Source organism: Bombus pascuorum, chromosome 8 (genome assembly GCF_905332965.1).
Source record: "Bombus pascuorum chromosome 8, iyBomPasc1.1, whole genome shotgun sequence".
NCBI lineage: Eukaryota > Metazoa > Arthropoda > Insecta > Hymenoptera > Apidae > Bombus > Bombus pascuorum.
The window spans coordinates 52,619-76,110 of NC_083495.1; the positions used below are offsets into that span (position 1 = coordinate 52,619).

The window sequence follows — 23,492 nt, forward strand, 5'->3', positions numbered from 1 at the left end:
CGGTCCGAGGAAAAATTCCTTGAGGCTTGCTGCAAATTTATGATGTACAAGCGCCGGACACAAGAGACCCGTTACACATGATCTTTTGTAGTCTAGCAACAAGTAAAAGGCTGTCTTTCTAGGGTTGGGAGGATTTAATTTCTCTTACAATAGTATATGATATTGCCCCAGATCTAAACTAATGACAGTAATATTAGAAATCGTCAAGTCCTTTGGATCCACAGTCAGTACATACATATATACTCATCACATGTTATGCACTGCATAGTACGAAGCACACTATCTTCATTTAAGTGACTTATACCATATTTCTCGTGATGATATACTCAAATGTTATTTTCGTTATTATTTTTTCTAAGTTTATTGGTTTATTTCTTTAACTGCTTTCGCTCATCGATTTTTATATTTTAATCGTTATTATCAAACGATTAAAGACAGCAACATATATGTATTAGAAAGTAGAAAGTAGTTTTTTCAGTAGACGATATTTTACATGATGATTTTGCTTCGTATGACAATGTTCCAAAACACACGAACATGATTTTACAATTAAATACGCAGAAAGAAATGATCATTAACAAGTTTTGAGATATAAAGCAAATAGGTACTATTTATATATTTTTTTATGTAATGTATCTACTCATTACTAAAATGCTGCATGCAATACATTTTCTAAAATTGTCGAGTAAAATTGGAACGCTTGAAAACACAAGAAACTTAATAACTTATTGCAGTGTACGTGTTTTGTAATAAATTTCTGCTGACGTACACTTGGACATGGTGGAAATAGTCGCCAGTTTTTTTTAATTAGTTACGAAAATAAAGATGATCTGTAAACTTCTATACAGTTGTTTTCAATATTGTGGTTAAAAAAGAGAAATTCTAAATACATTGCTATTTTGATGACTAGGAACTGCGTATCTTGTTAATAAATTGACTGAACAGTTTTTTGAGCAAACTTTCTGTGTACGTGCAGTGAATTCGCGAAAGTATTCAAATTAATTAAATCTATAATAGTTCCCGATAAATAAAGTCAAATGAAATATTACATGAATTGTATCTCCTCCCATCGACTTTTGACTTTCAACAATTAGATACAAGTGATGGCCATCCGTTATCACAAAGCTGTTATGGTTCCATGTTTGTATGCTGATTGTCCGATAATGAAAATGATAATCTTGGGTTATCGGGTGCTGCCTACTTTTCCGATAATTACAATGGTCAAAGATACAGCTCAAGCAAGCTCGAAGACAAATGGTCGATCACTGTCAAGTCATTTGCGGCTGTCACGTTCAACATCGGTGAAAGTTTAACGAGGAGGAAGCGTTTTTTTACGTTACACCGTGAATATCAAGAGAAATTAAGAAGATTGTAAGTTATTTTCTATAATATATCGTATAATAATATTATTATATTATTAAGTTAGTGACGTTAATTATGCAAAGAATAGTAGACAAATAGCATGGGTTGCGAAACATTTTTTTTTTTTCAAATGATTCAACTTCTCTGTGTTTATTTCTTCAAGTCGTGTTGAGATATCAGAATCATTCCGTAGATAAGAAAACTGCTAAAAACAGTAAGCGGTATGATAAGTGGTACGACGAAAAAGAGAAGATTGATCTTTAGAGGAAATATTGTTACATAAATTAACTCGTTTAGATGATAAGATTTCATGTTAATCGGTCTATTTAGTTTATTTTTTTCTAATAAAACGCTGAATAAAATGTTTTGACGATAACTTTGCCAGTAGTTAGTATCAGAATAGTATACCGATTTGTAAATTGTACAAATTAATAATGAATGAATTAGCAAACTATAAATTTAGATTATCCATTAAAAGATATGGTAATAATATATTTTACTACTTACTATTGTATTTACTACATATCTAACGTGTCTCAACTAAATGAAATCAACTAAATGTCTGCCTCTTATGTGAAGGGATAAATGTAACGGTGGAAAGAATTTTTTCTCAAGGCCATTTTTTCGCGAGATTTTCATATATAAAATTAAAATATGAAAAATGAGTTCTATTGATATCTATACATTCAGAGTGAATTATATAAAACAAACGTTAATAATAGTAGGTAAGTTTTTAAAATTACAAGGAATCGATTCCCATATAAATATAACGCACTACTGTTGCTCTCTTTTAAAGTTAGGAAATGTTAGGTTAGGTTATTAGTTAGGCAAAGTTAGGAAATATGTACAAAGAAGGAAAAGGAAACTTTTGAAACACGTCGAAACTAAAGAGGCCAATTAAGTTTTTTTTAAATATTGTAAAATCATACATATCAATATATTTTTATGCGCTGGCCGATGTTTTCCATTGTTCCATGTAGGAATGTATTAAGTTTCTCACGCCAGAAAATCAGCTCTGAGATATTCATTATGACTGTTGTTTTATTTTAAAAGCATATCAGCGACAACACATTTTCTTAACGATATTATGGCCTATAACCCGTCGTTATTTAGCCTTACCATAATTTACGAGTAGAATGAGGCATCGATGGGGACCTCGAACAGGGTGCTTGAGTGAATGTTAGAAAATCGATAGTTGACAACTCGAAATCGTCAAGCTGTGAGGTGAAAGATAGTTTGCTGGTGGCAAGCGATCTGCTAACTATTTTGACTTGAGTGTTTGTTTCTGAATCCAAATTGGTGATCTGATATTAATTTTTCTTCCTTTATTAAAATGGGTACGATTTTGGGAATTCTAGTTGGTACTAAGCTCTCAGCGAGTTTTCTGCTGTCTGCCAGAGAGTAGAAATTTACCAAGGTACTCTCAAATGGGCACACAATTCGACAGTAAGATCACCAATTTGGATTGAGAAACAAACAATTCACGATCGAGGAAATGCACAGGCTCGTCAAACGAAAATTTACTAACAGTAGAAAAGAAACAATACTGTACAGCTCTCTTCGTGGACATCGAGAAAGCATTTGACAAAGTGAACCATGGAAACCTCTTACAAACGATCAAAAAACATTTCCTGGAACAAATCCACCACTTACTCAAATCATACCTAAGCAATAGAACCATCGTAGAAAAAATAAAGGACATATATTCTGAAGTTAAAGAGATCAATGCAGGGGTACCGTAAGGAAGTATTTTAGGACCAATATTATACACACTATACATGGCCGCCACCAACAACTACCAATAGCAAAATACTGACATTCGCGGACGACACGGCCGTATTAGTCAGGCAGACTACTACAGGAGCATATCACAAAAATAGAAAAATGGCTACAAGGAAAGCAAATAAAAGTAAATCCGAGTGAATGCAACCATATTATATTTAAACTACGAAAACAAACTATCAATATCCAATGGAATAGCATGCACATAACACAAAGAAGACAAGTTAAATACCTAGGACTCCACTTAGGCACACAACTTACATGGAAGCAACATACTAAATTAATTTTAGACAAAATATGGATAAGAAGAAGACAGATGTACTGGCTAACTAGTCGAAACTCTAAACTCAGCATGTAAAATAAACTAAAAATTTACAAGACGATAATAAAACTAATTTGGACGTACGGAATACCACTATGGGGGACAGCAGCAATATACACACATAATGTTACATAAATAAACTAGAATCGCTACAATCGAAGATACTCAGAACAATAGTCAACGCCTCATGGTATGTCAGAAACGAAGATATACGCAAAGACCTAAAAATACCAACGGTTAAAGAAGAAATCGGCAGGTACGCAAAAAAATACAAAGAAAGAACGACGAAACATCCAAACCAGCTTGCTGTTGAAGCGAACAAAACTCTCATATAAAGAAGACTAAAGATAAAACACTCCACCGACCTCACTAAAGAAATATAATAAAATTCAAAGATAGCTGGGAGTAGCTATCTATATGTTAGTTAGCAGTAAAGCTAGAAAAATTTACCGAATGTCCAGTTGGATAAATCGTAAAGTACAAATTAAATAAAAAAAAAATTCGACAGTATTCTCGAGAGAAACTACCAAAAGGAACTCTCAAATGAACACTTACAATTAGCATAACGCGTGCAAAGGTCAGTGGATAACGAGTTAGAGCAACTTTGATGAAGTCGCATTAAGACGACAATAGCGATCAGAGGAGCGGACATTTCAGAGCTAAAAAGCTATTACTACGACCGGATGTTGGTAACTAACTCTTTGACGACCTATTCTAAAGTTTGTTGCGGAATTGTATACATATTGTGTTATTTCAATGTATAGAACGTTTAAAGCGGTAGAGATATGCTGAAACATGTGATTAGTGATAGTAATGCGAAGTTCAAAAGGTACTTATAAATTCGAATCAAATCTAATACCGAAGGTTCGTTCTAAATATAGAATCTCGATAGAAAATTTTCTATCAATTAAACAATTGATTTATCTATCAAATATATCGCATTCTGTGTAATTTTGTACTTTCTAATTTTCTATGGTTAAATGCATAAAAATCCGCAGTCTATTCACAAGAAATAATAGTTTATTCATTGTACTTGCCAAATATTCGATCTTTACAAACTGGTTTTAAATCATGGAACAGGAACTTGCAGGTTTAGATAACTATTTTGATATTCGAACGAATCGAGCCATCACAAGTAAGTATATATAAGTACATTACAAATGTAAACGTATCGCAGAAGAACTGCATATAATTAAATCATGAAGTTGTGGATCTTATAAGAAATGTTGTTTTTATAGAATCTATTAATTTTCATTCGGTATCAAGCTAAAATAGATTAATTTTTACAATATCGATATTGAATAGTGGATAGGTCTGATTTCTGATTATTAGAATGTGTCATTGCCTAAAAATCTTTTGTAATACAATAATAATATCAAAGTAATGAAAATAGTTTTTGAAAGAATATTTACACATAAACATATTTAGTGTTCGAAATGTATGAACGAGGAACGATATGTTTGATGTATGACGAAGCATCAAGATTATATCTTGAAATATTTAAGTGGGCAAGGCTTTTTCTTTCCAGTTCTTTCATTTTTGAACCATAAGTCACATCAATTTTTTTTAATGGTAGACAATTCGATCAATTAAGATAACGAATAGCAGATGACTATCGGACTCGACATTAATGCAGATAATGATATTTAAATGTGAATGTATGTATAGTAGCATGTAGAAATACATATAGTAAACAGTAAAATATATTGTTCTTATGTACGTCTTTTAAGATGAACATTAAATTTGATTTAATGATTAATCTGATAATTCCAATTCCATGAGAAGGTGGTAAATATTGCTTGTAAATAATCATTCATCATTAATTTGTACACTTTGTTGAAATGCAAATACTATTTACAAATTGACCAAAATGTCCAGATGTTTATGGATGTTCCAAATACGAAAACAGTAATTTTCACGCTAAATTATAGGGTAATTAGGGCGGAAAGGTTAGCTAAACTAGTATCGAAGGTCAACACGTAAACGGGCGATTTGTCAATAGTAGAATGGAGTAGAACCTCGTTTATCTGTATGGATTGGGGACAAGGCATTTCGAATAGCCGAATATGTAGTTCCTATAATAATGGCTCACTATATCTAAAGCACTCACTCCAATTCTTCTTATTATATACGTAATATTCTTCTTCAAATATTAAAATCTCTAAATCTCTGAAAGTATTTTGGATTAAAACAGATAATTATATATATTAGTATATTTGTTATAAGAATATTTGATTGTACATGTATGTATTTGGTCGCCTGGGAAATTCGTTCCAATTTACATTTCGATTCCGATTTGATATATATTTATGGGATTATGTAAGTGCCATTTTGTTTCACAACCTTTCTCTATTTTTCACGCAACTTGAATATTCCATCCTTCCACAACCTCTCAGGTTTTTCGGCGAAAAACTTTTCAATATGATCTTTCATGTCGACCAAATTCCTTAAGAATCGGAACGAATTTTCCGGGCGATCCAATACAATTGAAATTACTCTCGATTATAGTTCGGATAATAAAGGCTCAGCATTAACTCTTGTTCGTATCGTTGATACGACGCGACCGTAATTTTCAGGTATATAAATAAGGTTCTATCGTATTGTATTGTATTGTACAAAATGCATGTCGTACTCAGTAATTTGGAAAAAATAACTTTCGACAAGTTATAATCTAAACATTCCTCTTTAAACGTGTCATTCCTACTAAACATGCGTAAAAGACGCATACATCCACACATAATGTTTATATTCTTGATTCTCTACGTCGTTTAAATGAATTTCCTGTAATTTTTATCTATACGTCACACTATCAATGATTGTATTATGGAATGCAGTATTAGTAAAATACTACATTTTTACATTAAATACGAAATGCATCAAAAACGGTTTGAATTTCTTTTTCCAAAAATTGTGAGCTAACGATTCTATTATCTTTTGTTAATTATATTATGCGAATACATCGTTATTTTTTACGTGTCTTATTATTATTTTTTTTCATTATCATTATTGTTATGTTTATATATCGGCGATTTAAAAGATTAGTCATGTATAGTATTTATGAAAACACGTGAAGTATATTTGATTATTTTGGATTGGATTTCTGATATAAAGCGTAGTTCTTTTCTAATTGATTTATGTATATATATTTATTTCGCTTTAAAGAAATATGAGATATTTTAATAAAGAATAAAATTTCTTTGTAATTACATACAATAATTATTTATAAAACAGTGTACTTTGTGAATTTCAATGACTTTAAGATCTTTTGTGAACAAGTATAAAATCAACATCCGGAGTAGCTTGATTTAGATATGTATACATATCCGTATGGTGGTAACCGCTGGAATTCTATTTTGAAGATATTTTTAATACAAAAATAATTTTATGTTGAATAAACATTGGCCAAATTTTGATCAAGATGTTGTCGATATTTAAATTGCTGTAATTCCACGAAAAAGAATCGTACAACAGACTACCTAGACTCATTTTAATGGGCGAAACTCCTATTTTCATACCCCTGAGCTTTTTTAAAGATTTCTTTTTGTCGTAAAACGATGTGAGAAATTTATTTGTTAGTTATTTAAGCTAGCTAAAAATATCAGTTTGTATTTCTATATTACTATCGTTTTTTTCTTCTTTTTTTTCAGAATATTTAAAAATTATTAATTTGTACGTAGTTACTTAATTTGTTGAGAAGCTTTTTTAAGATTTAGTGATCACTATCTTTCATCTAATAAAAACTTAACTTTTTTTCAGGAACCTTTCCAGTAAGAATTTCAAAAATAACTAATTACACTATTCAACACATCTCTAATTTTGTAAGCTTCAATAGATGATTCTTGTAGACCTGTGGGATAAACATGAATCTGCAAACCGTTTTTTTTCTCGGAATCTACAGTTTACGAAAAAATCAATTTTGAAAAAAATTGCAAATTTTCAACTTTGGATATGTTTTGTGCTGTTAGAGTGGCGGTTACCGAGTTGCGGTTGGGACGAAAAAATTCTATAGACTCTTTTGAACAAAATGATATGTATTGTTAATGCATTATAAACATTTAAATATGTTCAAATAATGATCAATGCGAAAAGGGCGCCTAATATGCACCCAACACTAGCCAGTGATATCTAAGATACTTTGGTTCAAGAAATCAGCAAGAAAAACTAGAAAATCATGTTTTGATTCTAACGTAAAAGTGTAAAAACGAAGAAGTTTGACAAAACACGTGGCGGCGGCAATGGTACTCAATTTCGGCGGTTAAGGACTGTGCGCGTTTATCGGTTCTATTAGGCCGAACGGCGGGCGAGACATACGCCAACATTGAGTACCACTGCTGTTGTCACTTGTTTCGTCAAACTGCTTTGCTTTTATGTTGGAAACAAAACATGATTTTCTAGTTTTGCCTGATACTTTTCGTAACGAAAATATCTACTCTATGGTGTGTTATAGTTAGATTTTCTGCTAGAACTTTTGAAATAAATTGGGAAATGTAAGCAAAAAATGGCGCGTTCTAGTAGAGTCTAAATCATTTTTTCGTTCCAAATGCAATTGCATAGCTTTTACTCTACAAGCGCAAAATATCTCCAAAATTGAAAATTTGCAATTTTTTTCAAAATTTACTTTTTCGAAAACCGTAGATTTCAAGAAAAAAATGTGTTGCAGACTTGTGTTTAGCTCACAAAAGTGTACGAGAATCATTCACTGAAGGTTACAAAATCGAAAAAAAGTTGAAATTTATTGAACAGTATTGTTTTGATCCATAATTAAGATCGAATAAATTATTTCTTAATAATTTTTTATTTTAGTTAATTTTGTAATAGAATAATAAATAATTTGAATTTTGAATATTGTATTTTACATATTTTCAAGTTATAAACGATATATCCGAAGTATATACAATTGGTTCAAATAAATAATTTCGTGAGCCACAGTATATTGTCACGTACCCATCTATCCAATGCTACATTATTATGAATATTTCGTCTGGTGAATCTTTTCACTCTCGTCTTCTCGCTCGTGAGGTTACTTGGCCCCAGGAAAAAAGCAATAACCTCATTGATGTAGGAATACAGTGGTTCTTTCCGTTCAAGACCGTTATCACAACGGAGCGTACGTCACAAAGCATAACAAGCTGTGTGGTTCGAGGGGACAGAAGTGGTGGAGTGCTTGATCGACTCGATTGAAGGCGACGGTAAATCGTTATTTCGTGTGGATTTGTGAAGTGTCGAGTTTTCATATTGTAGAAGAATCCTTGATCATCCGAACTAGTCGTGATACACATTCTTTAGATAATCAAATAATTTTGTTTCGTATGATTTATATATATTTCGGACAATTTTATAATATCACATATAATATATAACATAACATTATAAACATTAAAATAAACACTACTTATGACATAATATTAAATAAAATAAAATTATATTTCCTAATACTATAATAGTTTTAATATATATTAAGTGAGAGTAAAAATGTTTAGATTTAAATGTATCAATGTATCTGTACATTCTTTATTTTCATTTCTCAATCTTTCTCATTTCGGATCACGCCCAAATTTTTCATTAATTGACGTTTCGATAATTAATGTTTCATTTGAAGCCAATCTGTCAAACCATCTGAATACAACTCGACCACGTGGCTTTGGCAATCGCGTCGTGTTTTATGTTTTTCTTTCGGTATCGCGCGTATGACGAGTGTGACAACCACATCCGTCGACTGTGTCGTTTGCAGTTGTGATAGATGCACATTTCTGTCACTTATCGCGAATAATCGAAAGTTTTAAAGAATTTTTGACCACTAAACATATTTTGGAGATATTGAAAAGGAATATTAGAATCGTTTGTTTAAATAAGTGTAGTCTGTGTATAATGGAGTGTATGAATGTAGTGTATGCGTATAGTGAGTAATGAAATCATTCGAATCGAACGGCAGTTTGTCTTCCTTGCTAATTTTTTTCCTTTTCTTTTTTTTTATTTAATTTGTACTTTACAATTTGTCCAGCTGGACATTCGATAAATTTTTCTAGCTTAATTGCTAAATAACATGTGGATGGCTACCCCCAGCGGGATACCATCTTCGAGTTTGTCTATTTTATTTCTTTAGTGAGGTCAGTGGGGTATTTTCTTTTTAGTCTTCTTTCTATGAAAGTTTTGCTCGCTTCAGCAGCTAGCTGATTCGGATGTATTGCCGTTCTTTCCTTGTATTTTTCTGCGTACTTGCTGATTTCTTCTTTGACCGTTGGTATTTTTAAGTCTTTCTTGCTAATTACGGTTCCTTTTGTGAAACTGTACTACGGATATTGTTCTTCCATAAACTCTTTGACATAATCGTACAGGCATCTCCTTGTTAAAGTTTATTACGTTAATGAATTTTTATCATTTATTATTATCCTACAAAAAGCTGTATTTTTTACTCTCGGTAATTACCTTCAACGTCTAGAATGTCCAATTGTGATTTATACGTTTACAATATTTCTATCACTGTTGTAAATACTTTTTTGTTATGTAGTGTACTGTATATCTGATTTACTTCTATTTAGAAGAGCTATAATTTTCCTTCTTTATGCAGTTTGACAATAACTTCCCATTCAGGCTTGCTTGTTTCCGTTTCTTCTTCATGATTCTTAAATATAAATATAGATACACGTTAAATTTTCATTTCTATTTGCTGTCAAACCCTGTTAGAAGCATATTGGAGATCATTTATTTATATTTAAGACTTTGACTAAATACATGTTTGTAAATTATGTATTCTAAAACACAATGTTCAAATACTCCAGTTACGTAATATTTGTACTTAATTGTAACCTGTAATAAATGTTGTGTAGTTTGTTTAGGTGTAGATGAACTTCTCCTAACTTCACGTATATTTAAATGTACATATTGAATGTATATATGCTAGTATAAGCACAATTTTTTTTTAACAACCCACAATCCATGTATACGTATTAGAATATACATATATTAGTATAGTGATAGTTTTATCAAAATAATGTTATTGGATTATGAGAAAAATTCAATTATCCGAACAATGGTGTCACGATAATCAAATTCTACTGCATTCACCAAACCTCTGAAATGTAGTTTTATTTTGCTATATATACAGATAACTTTCGAAAAATTAGGAACATTCTAAGCGAATTTTCCATTTTTGTCTTCCGTAGCTGAAGAGGTTGATTATTTTGTTTTAGAGTGAATTGCAAGTTAGTTTTCGTAATCTTTACAAATATCACAATTAAAAAAGGTTCTGTATAAATTTTCGATTACAATTGAATTTTCGTGACATTTTATAAACATAAGTTATTATGAGGATTATATATAAATTCTCGTTTATAATTTTTCAATTTGTGTAAATGAAAAAAATTCGATATTTTATTGTATAATAAATTGAAAGTGAATTTTGTGATTTCTATAAAAGTTACAAAAATTGACTACGAATTTTCATTTAAAATCGTTTTGTATAAAAACTAAAAAAATTAAATATTTCAATCTGACAAGTATTGGAAGTGAATTTTTGTGATTTTTATAAACATTTATTATTTATTGTGGACTCTTTTACAAATAATATTTTCTGAGTGTAGTCTTAAGGACTTAATCGAGTTTGTATTATTTTTTACTAAATACTAAATACTCGTACATCTTAAAGTTATGAAAGATTGCTCGAACAGAGCTTCAATTATTGTTCATGACGCAATGTTATCGTGACTATGGGTAACATGAAATAATATCCTCTAATACGTGCGGATTATCCATTTAACTCGGAACCCACGCTCGCTAGAATATATCATATGAAAATGGCAACAGTGTAACATGTATGCTTACTACACAGTCAAATGTCGTTCGCCATCTATGAGCTGTTAGTAGAAGTATAATTAGGCGAGAACACAGAGCGGTTTGGTTGTTGCAGAAGGATTTTAAATTTATTATAATAAAGAGAAGACGGTCACCTGAAATATAATTACAATGTAATTTTTTTTTAATAGAATGAAATGGTTCACATTTTTACAGACATTGAGCTTCTTTCTCTATTCCGTTGGCTAACTTTCATTTTTAATGTTTAAGTATTTTCCTCCACCCCGTACTTCAAAATTGACGATAACTTTCTACAACTTGACCAGTTTTACGACTTACAATACTATAATATACTATAAAACAACATACTATAATATACCTACTTATAATATAATAAAATAGGATTATATATTTGAATCACCTCACTGCCTCACAAAAGTATTTCAACACTTATCATGTTTGTTTTGTGTCTATATTATGTGTATCATATAGAATATTTTGAAATTTCATTTATATATACATATATATATATATATATATATATATATATATATATATATATATATATATATATATAGTTTGTCCCCGTTATGGAATACCCTGTATAAAATATCCAAAGTACAAATGATACTCATTATAATATCTAATAGTAAAACAAATTTCTGCTACTTATAATACACTATATATATATATATAGTGTATTATAAGTAGTGTATTATAATATATATATATATATATATATATATATATATATATTATATTATTTATTTATATTATATTATATATTATATATATATTTTATATATATATATATATATATATATATAGTGTATTATAAGTAGCAGAAGTTTGTTTTACTATTAGATATTATAATGAGTATCATTTGTACTTTGGATATTTTATACAGGGTATTCCATAACGGGGACAAACTATAGCTATGATATGGTTAAAGATAGACAACATTTCATTAGGCAAAACTAAATGGTTGCAAATAATGTGAATGGCCTAGTGTTTATTCCGAAAGCGGAGACGTTTTGAATATTAAAGAACTATTTCTATCTCTCAAATAGAACTAACCTTTTCTTACATTGATCAATGGATCTTTGTATAAAAAAGTATTAAGGCATATATATAATCTGCATATTTTTGCATATCCTATATGTAGATTGCGCGAATTTTTGCATTCAGATATTACATAATTGCACAAAAATTTTTCTCTAATTATAAGAGAAAGTAATAGAGCAACGGTATCCTATCTCTCAGCAGATAGAACCGTGGAATTGTGGTTCTTCTATATGTACGTGTGCAGTATCTGGGATAAAGTAGGAACGTTCACCGTGTGGTTTTGCTGCAGGATCATGGCTGTGAAAGAATGGTTCAGAAGACTGCAGCCTGTCCAATTGTACCTGATTCTGTTTTTCACCACCGCTTTCTTTGTCGTCGAAATGGTCGCCAGTCATGTGACTCATTCGCTCACGTTACTCCTCAATGCCTATCACATGCTATGCAACATTATAGCACTTGTTGGTTGTATCGCCTCCATCAAGGTAAGTTTCACCATAAATTATCCAGCTTATCAAACTATTCCTTTTGACGATCATCAACTATCAACTATAATTAAGAAAATTTCATATAAACAACAAACATATCGTGTATATGAAATGCTTTTTCTCCTAAGTTTTGAATTGATTTTTGATTTGAGTTTGCCGCGTCAATGTTATCCATTAAATTCTGTTGCAATGTTTATCAATTGTATTAAAGAACAAGAGATTTATTACAATATTGAATGATAATGGAAATGATATATGACATATGTGGACTGTAGATTTTTATACAATTATGAGAAATTCGAACATCCAAAAAATGCACAAAATACATGTAATATACAAAAATGTATAATGCTAATAAACTACACATACACGTACAGTAGTCTCTATAGCACTTAATAGATAAAATAATTTTCTATGTATCCTCTATTTCCTAAATCATATTTGTGAAAATACGAATTTACATAAGTATTCGCAGTCTAATGATATGAATTCGATGTTAAGAAGGATTATGACGAAGTATCGAAACTTCAATATTGATTTTATAACATTCGTATTAATTCTATTCTATTTCTTTGCTCCATTGGAATCATGTTCTCTTTTGTTCTTATCATTTTTGGGAATATTTGTACCCTTGAAAAAGACATTTTCTTTCTGTTTCATGAATATGTAACATTTTTCTACGTTTCAGAATATTATTTGATTCGACGATAATAATTTTCTATAGTCTTTTGTACTTTTAAACATATTATTATGTTGTTACTTTTACATTCTGAATAACACATTTTTTTCTATTCTTTATTATATATGATCTATTTTAATAATTTTTTCATTTTTCTTATTTATCAAATCGGTGACATTTTGAATTTGTTGTAAAAACTTAACGTGTGTTTGTACCATTGGATTGATGCTTCAGAAATCTGTTATCTCGTTATCAAAAAAAAAAAAAAGAAAAACACTGAAAGATTTTGATTTCAAAGAAGTTGATTAATTTTATTATAGCACGATGATGCACATGATTTTTCGATCTTCAAACTTTTTAAAAAAATTTTTTTCTTATTTATATTTACAATTTACTTCATTTTTTATACTAATTAATTAATAATAATTTTTAATAATCATGAATTCCGTTAGCGTATAATGTTGTAATGTTTCATTAAAACAAAAATAAACCTAGTTGGTAAATATTATTAAACAAAACACGTGTATTCGTCACTCATGTTATATCATAAAAAATTATCTACTGATTGTTGCAATTAAATTAATTAGGTAATGTATGTTTAAAAAATAATAGTAGATTAGTTATAATTAGACTGCAGGTGTTTATGCGTTATGTTTTCATAGAAAACTTAAAGGTTCAAAACTTTGCAAAATGAACGTGACATAATTTTATTTACTTTAATAAGGAATAAGAAGAATAAGAATGCAAAAGAAAATTTTTTTGTACTTATGAGATAGTTAAAATTTCGTGATTTATGCTTTATAGCAAAACTCAACAAAATGTTTCTCTTCCCATATAACTTGCTTCTACAATTATCAAACTTTTTTATGAGATAGCATAAGTAAATATAGGTGTTCCCTTTAATAATATTTTATTATAAATTAAACAGATATAGCTTCACTTTCTATTTTCGTTGTAACAAAATATTACAAATTGTACACTAAAAAAATTCAGAATTACTTGAAATTATAAATACCATTACAAAATATACTACAAAAATAAATAGTTAATGTAAAATATGGAAAAAATTATAAGTAGAAAGGGAACAACGATTAAAACAAACTGAATAGACGATAAAAAATCGTGTGTCATAAATACAATTGCCTAAAGTTGACTGGTGATTGGTCAAAACCGCTTACGCTAAGCGTTCCAGAGTGAAATGTCTGAAATTGATATAGTTTGTTTTTCGTTTAATATAATATCTAGTATAAACATGTGTAGAGTACATAGTTACAATAGACGAGAGTAGATTGTGTTATCGTTATCATTTCCCGTGATGATAAAAATCTTAATTTGTATTCAATTAAAGTTAATCGTACATATGCATGTTATCTACTTTGTAAAACAAGTCTTACAAAACTGAATAACGTACACGATTAACTTATTTGATTAAGAAAGCATATATTAGATTTCAAATGTTTATAATTCACAGCACAATTATTTACAACTATATAAACTAATTAGAAATAAATTAATATTAGTGATTTATCATTATAAAAAGTAATAGTTACAATAAGTTATAGAATTCATATCAATTTCATATTTCTATTATTATATTATAATCAACAGATAGTATCATTTATTGATAGCTCATTTGCTCTTTCGGGCCTTGAGGGCGTTTGGTTTTACATCCTTATATTTGCTTTTATCGGTAAATCGCTTACATATAACTCTAAAACATAGTAGTAATTTAACATAACCTATACACGTCTATATATAGTAAATATAATTGTTTGTCTTGAGACCTAAATCATTTATGATCTTGTTCGCCATTTATTCCTATTATTTTTAGTATCGCATTGTACAGCATCCTTTTCTTTGTATGGTTCTTTCTCTATCAGTTATTTTAACTCATTCTCTATATTCTTCGTATGCTTCCTCTCCATACTTTTCTATCCTCCCTACTCCTTTTCCCTTTTCTTTATTTTCCTATTTATCTTCTTTATCCAACCCTTTCTTGAACCGTATTTTTCTCTAATACATATTCTCACTCCTCCTCTTCTTTCTGCCTTCATTTCCTTGCACCTACTTCTTCAGTACTCTACAATTTCTTTTTTTCCCTCATACAGTCTACACCTTCTTTTTATCTCTTTCAAACTAAAATTTGTTTCCTTACTCTTCGTTTGCACGTCTGAACCTCGCCATTAGTTTTTGGTTCTTTGTTCCCTCCTTCTTAGATGATTAGTCTGAAGTAGTTATTGCCCTTATCTTCTAGTATTTTCCGTTATATCTCAAAATACTGATTCTTTCATATTGTTCTTGATTCTGTACCTCCCTTGAATCTGTAAATGCGACAATTATTATTAATAAAAATAAACAATAATAAGAAAGAACTTTGTATTGAATTTTATTTCAAAAGTATCTTAAAATATTTTTTTATTCAGTATAAATATTTATTATTTGTTATTTAATTTATGAAGAATAATAATTAATTTAAGTATTAACATATTTCTTTTTTGTAGTATAGTCATCGTCAAAGCAGCATCAGTCACAGTGAAAATAGCGTTTCCAGTTCCTTACGAAATTCAGTAATTTGTATAAATGGCGATGAACGCGGTTCTACGACGTCTTTGTCGACGAAAACAAAGGTAAAAATAAAATAATTCAATTTGTAACCAGGTCGTTCTTGCTTTGAAAATTTAATACAGAAATATATACAACACACCGAAAAGCTTGCAAACAAAGATTTCAAAAGTGAAATTGGGACAGTGATTAAAAATAAATATTTGGTTTGTTAAATATTAATAAATTATTCGATGATTTCCAAAACAACTTTTGGTTTTATCAAGATTTTTTTTTTAAAAAGGATGGTTATGTAATCACGTTAAAAATATAAATATGACAAAGATGTATCTATGAAGAATACAATGAATTAAAGAAAATTAATTTTCTCAAAATATTGGTGAACCTATTCAATTTTAGAACTCAAGGCTCCAATTATTATACCCTATCATTTTAAACTTTATTAAAATATTATTTAGATCTTAGGCTTCTATGATGATTGGATGATATACTTATGGTTTTCCAGATTTCGATCGTGTTCTTAATCGCCTGTCTCACTTTGTGCTGGAAGAAACTGTTTCAGACCTTGTCGTTTAATTTCCTGTTCTGGCGTTCACCTGTAACAACTGTTCCAGATCTATTCCAAAGAAGTGAATTGTAATGTTGGCGAGATATTGGCGTCGACACAAACTACAACACATAATTAAAAGCACGATCGAAACTTGAAGAGCTATTCATTACATTATATTTAAAAAACACGTGAAAGAACAAAAAATTTATTTTTCAGCAATCGCGATCGGATAGAAGGATGAAGAATACATTTGGCTGGGCGAGAATAGATATCGTTACGATGCTTATTTGTTGCGTTTTTCTCGCGTCTTTTTGCTTTTCTTTGTTGGTCGAAGCTTTACAAACCCTGGTGCATATAGATCATTTGGATGAAATGCACCATCCGATGCCTGTTCTCACAATTGGCGCGTGTGGCATCCTCCTTAATGCTTTTTGTTACATACTAATTGGAGGATACACCTTCAATCAGGGTCTTGTTCTCCACGTTACAATGAATGGAGATGTGATACTACGACGGTATGTAATATTATAACTGCATGTCATATGATAACATTGTTCAACACGTACCTAATTTTGCAAACTTCAGTAGACGATTCTTGTAGACCTGTGGGATAAACATGAATCTGCAAACCGTTTTTTTTCTCGGAATCTACAGTTTACGAAAAAATCAATTTTGAAAAAAATTGCAAATTTTCAACTTTGGATATGTTTTGTGCTGTTAGAGTGGCGGTTACCGAGTTGCGGTTGGGACGAAAAAATTCTATAGACTCTTTTGAACAAAATGATATGTATTGTTAATGCATTATAAACATTTAAATATGTTCAAATAATGATCAATGCGAAAAGGGCGCCTAATATGCACCCAACACTAGCCAGTGATATCTAAGATACTTTGGTTCAAGAAATCAGCAAGAAAAACTAGAAAATCATGTTTTGATTCTAACGTAAAAGTGTAAAAACGAAGAAGTTTGACAAAACACGTGGCGGCGGCAATGGTACTCAATTTCGGCGGTTAAGGACTGTGCGCGTTTATCGGTTCTATTAGGCCGAACGGCGGGCGAGACATACGCCAACATTGAGTACCACTGCTGTTGTCACTTGTTTCGTCAAACTGCTTTGCTTTTATGTTGGAAACAAAACATGATTTTCTAGTTTTGCCTGATACTTTTCGTAACGAAAATATCTACTCTATGGTGTGTTATAGTTAGATTTTCTGCTAGAACTTTTGAAATAAATTGGGAAATGTAAGCAAAAAATGGCGCGTTCTAGTAGAGTCTAAATCATTTTTTCGTTCCAAATGCAATTGCATAGCTTTTACTCTACAAGCGCAAAATATCTCCAAAATTGAAAATTTGCAATTTTTTTCAAAATTGATTTTTTCGAAAACCGTAGATTTCAAGAAAAAAATGTGTTGCATATTTGTGCTTAGCTTACAGAAGTGTGCAAGAATCATCTACTGAAGATTATAAAATCGAAAATACATTAAAATTTATTGAACGGTATAATTACACTGCATATGTTTACGTAAATGCATGTTTTTACACAGTAGAATTCAAATAAAAAAATGAAAATAGATTAACAAACTATAAATTTAAATTTCCTACTAAAGAAAGTAGCAATTATATATTTCATTATTTATTATATTACTGTTACATACATTTACTATTTAAATGTTATGTAAGTTATATTAGAGTCAGAAGTCTTTCTATAAGTTTAGAAGAGGTCCCTTAATTTGATTTATAATTAAAAAATTAAAAAGTGATCAAGGTAAAGCGCTTGTCAGTAGCAAAATAATTCTACAAGTGTGCAAGTAAAAGTAATTTGTATACATCGTAATATTTTATTACACCTTTTTCTTATGATTATGAAAAGTAAAATCATTGTATTTCGAAAATATATATTATATTCTTTCGAAAAGATTTTATTTTTAGCTTTAGATTTGTTTGTCCATATAAAATCATATAATTCTTAGTTACGAAGGACGCTATACATATATAAGTATGTATAGACATATACTATAGAAATAGATTTATTGTGAACAATATATTATTTGAAACTTTTGAGCATTTGTGTACGTCATCGAACTCTTCAATGCTTGATATAGAAATTAGAAAAAATATATTATGACCGAACCGTAAATTTCTTTGCATTTATGGAGAAATCCAAAAATGCACAAAATACGCAAAAATATATGAAATATCCTGTGTGTAATATTTGTTATGACACAGTGGATAAAATAAATTTCCGTCTGGGTTCCATTTTTTAAACTATGTTCATAAAAATATGAATTTGCATAAATATCTGCACTCTAATTATGATTTTACTATATACATATATTTTCTTGGTTAATCCAAATTCAAAAGAAATATAGAAGGTTTCCGAAACTAACAATAAGATATGCGTTGTCTACTTTTAGGAATAGTTCGCAGCAAGCGAAAGAAGGTGAAGAACAGTTATCTTTGCAAACTAGGCGAAGTCCTTTGGGTATACCAAAAAGCCAAGGTCTACGAGAAACATGTCGTGATGCTTTGGGCTGTGTTTTTGTTATTCTCGTGTCCATTTTAGTATATTTTACCGATTCTAACGTGGCCAAATACATCGATCCGCTTTTCGCAATTATTTCAGCCATTTCACTCTTCGCACTTAGCTATTCATATAGTAAGTATTAAAATGTAAATAAAGAATTACTTAAAAGATGTTAGATTGGTAACATTAGATATAAATATTTCCAAATGAAACTTTATTCGCACATAGCTTTTTCGAAAGGAAATATTTTGGTTCTATGTTCGACTTATCGTTGAAATGGGTAAAAATTATGCGATTATAAGGCATTTAGTCCGATTCTGATTAACATGATTTTGATCATCCTGCTTATTTGAACAGAGAAAGAAAAAGATTTCTAATTAGAATAAGTGTGATTGTGTGTGTGTGATTGTGTGTGTGTGTGTGTGTGTGTGTATGAAGCAAAATGAAAAATAAATATCGGAAATTTAAAAAGTTAAAAATTTAGAAGCAGTACTTTGAAATTTGAGTATCAAACAGAATTTTTTTTATTTTCTCGCGTTTCATGACAAGGATAAAGGAATAAGAAATAGTTATTGAGATTCTTCAGTTACAACATAGGATTGGGTGTAGTAATTATGTTGAACTCTTAAATACTTTAATCGTCCCATACTTCGACTCTGTTTAAATTAAAGAATATTTCTTCCTGTCTTACAAAAACATTTTTATTATATTAACATTAACTATCGTGATTGATTCAACTGATTAATTCAATTTTTATTCCATTCAAAATTAATCCAATCTCTAGTAAAGTACTTTTTAATTTAATCATGACATGCGTGCAAATTATTATTATAGTGAAAGAATCTGGGCTGATACTGCTGCAAACAATCCCTAATCACATAAACATTGATTCTCTTAAGAGGGAATTACTAGAAGCTTTTCCTGGTATCGTGAACGTACACGACTTACATGTTTGGCAATTAACAGGGCAGAAGATAATCTCTACGGTTCACATCATATTCTTGGATCCAATGGTAAGTTTCCTGCAATGATGGGTTCAAGTACATCGCAAACCGATTCGAACACTAACCAATTAGATTAGAGACTCGAGAAAACGAACTGCTACTTTTTCAAGTTTTAAACTTCAACCTAAATGTAAAAGATTCGAATCCCCTACGAGTACTTTGACTGGTACTAAATAAAAAAAAGTACTCTCATGTACAGTCAAATGCTACTCGAATAGCATTTACTCGAATACCCAAAACTATACCAGAACTTTGTCAGAAATTCCCCGTTTGCTTAAATTCATTTCTCCCGGTTTGTTACAAATGCAAACGTTCAAATAAAATTTATAGGAATCTTATTTATTGCCTATAATTTCTAGGAAATTTGTCTAGTTAAAAGAATTTAATGAAATTCTAATAAAGCATAGTAATGCCTTTTAGACTTTCATGATTTCTTACTACTTGTAAGGGATTCGATTTTTTCGAACATCGAAGTGGTTATAAGTAGATTTTTGGAAGATGCAAGTAGTCCTTCCAAGCTTCGAAATCAATTTGTGACGATCCAATATTTGACAAGCATCATACTTACAATGGACGAACTATTATAAAATCGCGACATTGTGCATCTTTAATAATAAAAACACGAGTAGAAACACAGGTATCATATCTCGAAAGCAGTTAATGCACGGGTATCTGAGGAATTTTTGAGATCATTTTTTTCGGAAACGAAACTTGAAATGAAAAAATATTCTTCATTTCTCGATTTACTTTTGCATGTAACCCCCCCCCCCCCCCGTCCGGTTGTATCATGATTTTGAGGACGCTCTGCATGTTACTAGTAGTATTCAATTCTATGGAGCAAAGTCTTAGTATTGGATTTGATTTGAATGAATTGGTCCATATCCGAACTTGACCCCATCATTACTTTACTCCATTTAGTGGGTGTATTGCATAAGGAATAACACTCTGTTGTACAGGTTTATGCCAGTATTACCGACGAAGTAACAGCCTTTTTCATACAGATAGGAATAACTCAAGTTACAATACAGCCGGAATTTTATAAGGTATGTAAGCAAATATTTTTAAATAGGCATGAATTGTAAAAAAGAATATTAAGAAATCAAACTTGTATAAATATAATGTAAAATGTAAATTGATATTAGATATCTACAAGATTATATATTATACCCATATATATGTTAAAATTACGATAATTCGGCATATTTGTGACTTTCATAGTGCCAAATTATTAATCCAGTTATTGAACTACACATAAATGTTGAATTTTCGTGGTTAAGTGAAAAAAATCGTTCTCTTACGGATTGTTCGACACTTATGGTTCATATTTTGAGTTGTGTAACTTTCGACAAGTATTTTTTAGTGGTTGTAGTTTATAGCACTTTCGATGAATTATTATGATTTTTATTAGCCAAAAACATAAAGAGCGATATTCAGAAAATTGTCCCAAGGAATTATGATAATTTTTAGTATGGATATTTTGAATAAAATACTTTACATCGAATGTTTATTATATTGTCAAAAATAGCTATATAAGTTTATACGTTAATAATGAACGTTTTTATTCTTGGAATGATAAATGATTATTATTTGTTTCCGGAAAATATATTTCTTTCTTGATGAAATTTTCTATTAAATATTTTTGTTTTGTATTTCCTATCAATTAATCTTATCATATAGTAAAAGTTTTCAAGTATTATCGTAACTTAAGATAAGAATTTGTTGACATATATATACTAAACTTAAAAAGTGACACAATTATAGTAGAAATATCATTTTACAAAAATGTCGTAACTTAAAATAATTAAGATTTAGATATTTGAGATTACTGAAAGATCATTAAAAGTGCCACAACCCCATAGAATGCTGATTTTTATAGATTGAGAATGAATAAAAAGAAAATGCCATTCCCATTTTATGTGTGTGAGCATTATATTTTTTTCTTCTATAAATCTGATTAACAGAATATTGTCGTTTTATACGATATGTTAAATACTGAGGCAATTAACACTAAAGTAAAAAACAAGAAGAATCTTCTTTACCTTATTTTCCTTATTTTATTAATTCTTAATTTAACAGTTGAGACCAAATACGGAAAAAGCCGGTTGCTTAATACGTTGTCATGGCGAGCACTGCAGTTCATCTCAATGCTGTTCCAAAGAAAAATTCATCGAAGATTCTTGTTCAGACTTATCAACCAAACAACAAGCACAATCCATAAACAAGAAACTAGAAAAAAAGCAAGTTATTCCAGCTTCCACAAACATCGATCTAAAAAGGTTTACTATCTATGACGAAGAAGGTTCAAAATCATGTCAATCGAACGAAAATCTACCTGCCAGAAGTTCGTGTCAGCAGAGAGATGAAGCTACATACAATAACAAAGATAAAGCGATTGATAACAGTCTTTATGCGATAAATGTAGTAAATGTTAATGATGGAAATTATGTTTCGTGTATTACGAGTCACGATGAACAGAATTTAGAGATAGTATCTTAACTTTTAATTCTGCTGGAATCTGCGTATTTTCATATTTCAATTGTACACTCATATTGATAAATAATTAATGTCAAATTGAATGAGAAATCCTGCACACCGATCTGTGTATTTTGTCCAAACTGAAGACATTTTTTAACGTTAGAAAAAATTTAATTTAATATAGATAACTATGATAAAATAATTAAGTTAATTGTATATTTTACGTTCTTAATGATAAATATTAACACGAGTAATAAAATAGGATGAAATTAGAAATTTTAAAATGAGATGATCTAATTTTAAATCATTATGGCCCTAATGACCCAATGTTGGAAACTAGTTGACTGGAAACTAGTACTAAAGAAGCACTTGCCGTGGTGTCCCGCAGGGTTCGGTATTGGGTCCGTTGCTGTGCGACATCGCGTACGACACGGTACTTCGGGCACCGATGCCCCCGGACTCGGCGTTGACGTGCTACGCCGACGACACGTTGGTGCTGGTATGGCAATCGACATGGGACAGGACAAAGGGTTGGGGCTGGAGGTATTCCCCGAGAAGTCCGAGGAGATGTGGTTTTGCCGGAAGGCTGATTACGGAACGCCTCCGGCGAACTATCGCCTGAGGTTGGCGGGGGCAGAGATCGACAGTCACTGGACATTCGGCGCTCACTTCGAGCGTCTAATACCGTCGGTCGAGGCGACGGCGAACGCCTTAGGACGTTTGCTGCCTCGGCTAGGCGGGCCCGGTGTCAGAGTGCGTAGGCTGTACGCCGACGTGGTGCGAGCAAAGCTCCTCTACCGAGCTCCGATCTGAGCAGAGGACCTGGTGGCCAACAGCCGCAATCTCCGAGCGATCAGGAGACTGCACAGGGCCGTGACAATCAGAATAAC

General features: G+C 30.6%; 1 protein-coding gene across 3 annotated transcripts; it reads left to right on the plus strand.

Annotated features, from left to right (window-relative positions):
- The first annotated feature begins 1,188 nt into the window (after positions 1 to 1,188).
- Positions 1,189 to 22,717, plus strand: LOC132910152 (uncharacterized). 3 transcript variants are annotated; one of them, XM_060965655.1, is made up of 8 exons: positions 1,189 to 1,371; positions 12,612 to 12,804; positions 15,988 to 16,113; positions 16,815 to 17,113; positions 19,014 to 19,255; positions 19,958 to 20,136; positions 21,084 to 21,170; positions 22,204 to 22,717. In XM_060965655.1, the coding sequence occupies exons 2-8, from the start codon at positions 12,616 to 12,618 to the stop codon at positions 22,621 to 22,623; spliced, it is 1,542 nt and encodes a 513-aa protein (XP_060821638.1). In that variant the 5' UTR covers positions 1,189 to 1,371; positions 12,612 to 12,615; the 3' UTR covers positions 22,624 to 22,717. The 3 variants fall into 3 exon arrangements, with proteins under 3 accessions (XP_060821638.1, XP_060821640.1, XP_060821637.1); XM_060965657.1 differs by lacking the exon at positions 1,189 to 1,371 and adding an exon at positions 9,398 to 9,678; XM_060965654.1 differs by lacking the exon at positions 1,189 to 1,371 and adding an exon at positions 10,984 to 11,430.
- Positions 22,718 to 23,492: the final 775 nt, after the last annotated feature.

Bases quoted from the DNA above. Each gene is read 5' to 3' on its own strand.
- LOC132910152 (XM_060965654.1), top strand. The intron at 19,256-19,957 runs GTAAGTATTAAA...TTATTATTATAG, and splicing joins CGCACTTAGCTATTCATATA to TGAAAGAATCTGGGCTGATA. The intron at 21,171-22,203 runs GTATGTAAGCAA...TTAATTTAACAG, and splicing joins TACAGCCGGAATTTTATAAG to TTGAGACCAAATACGGAAAA.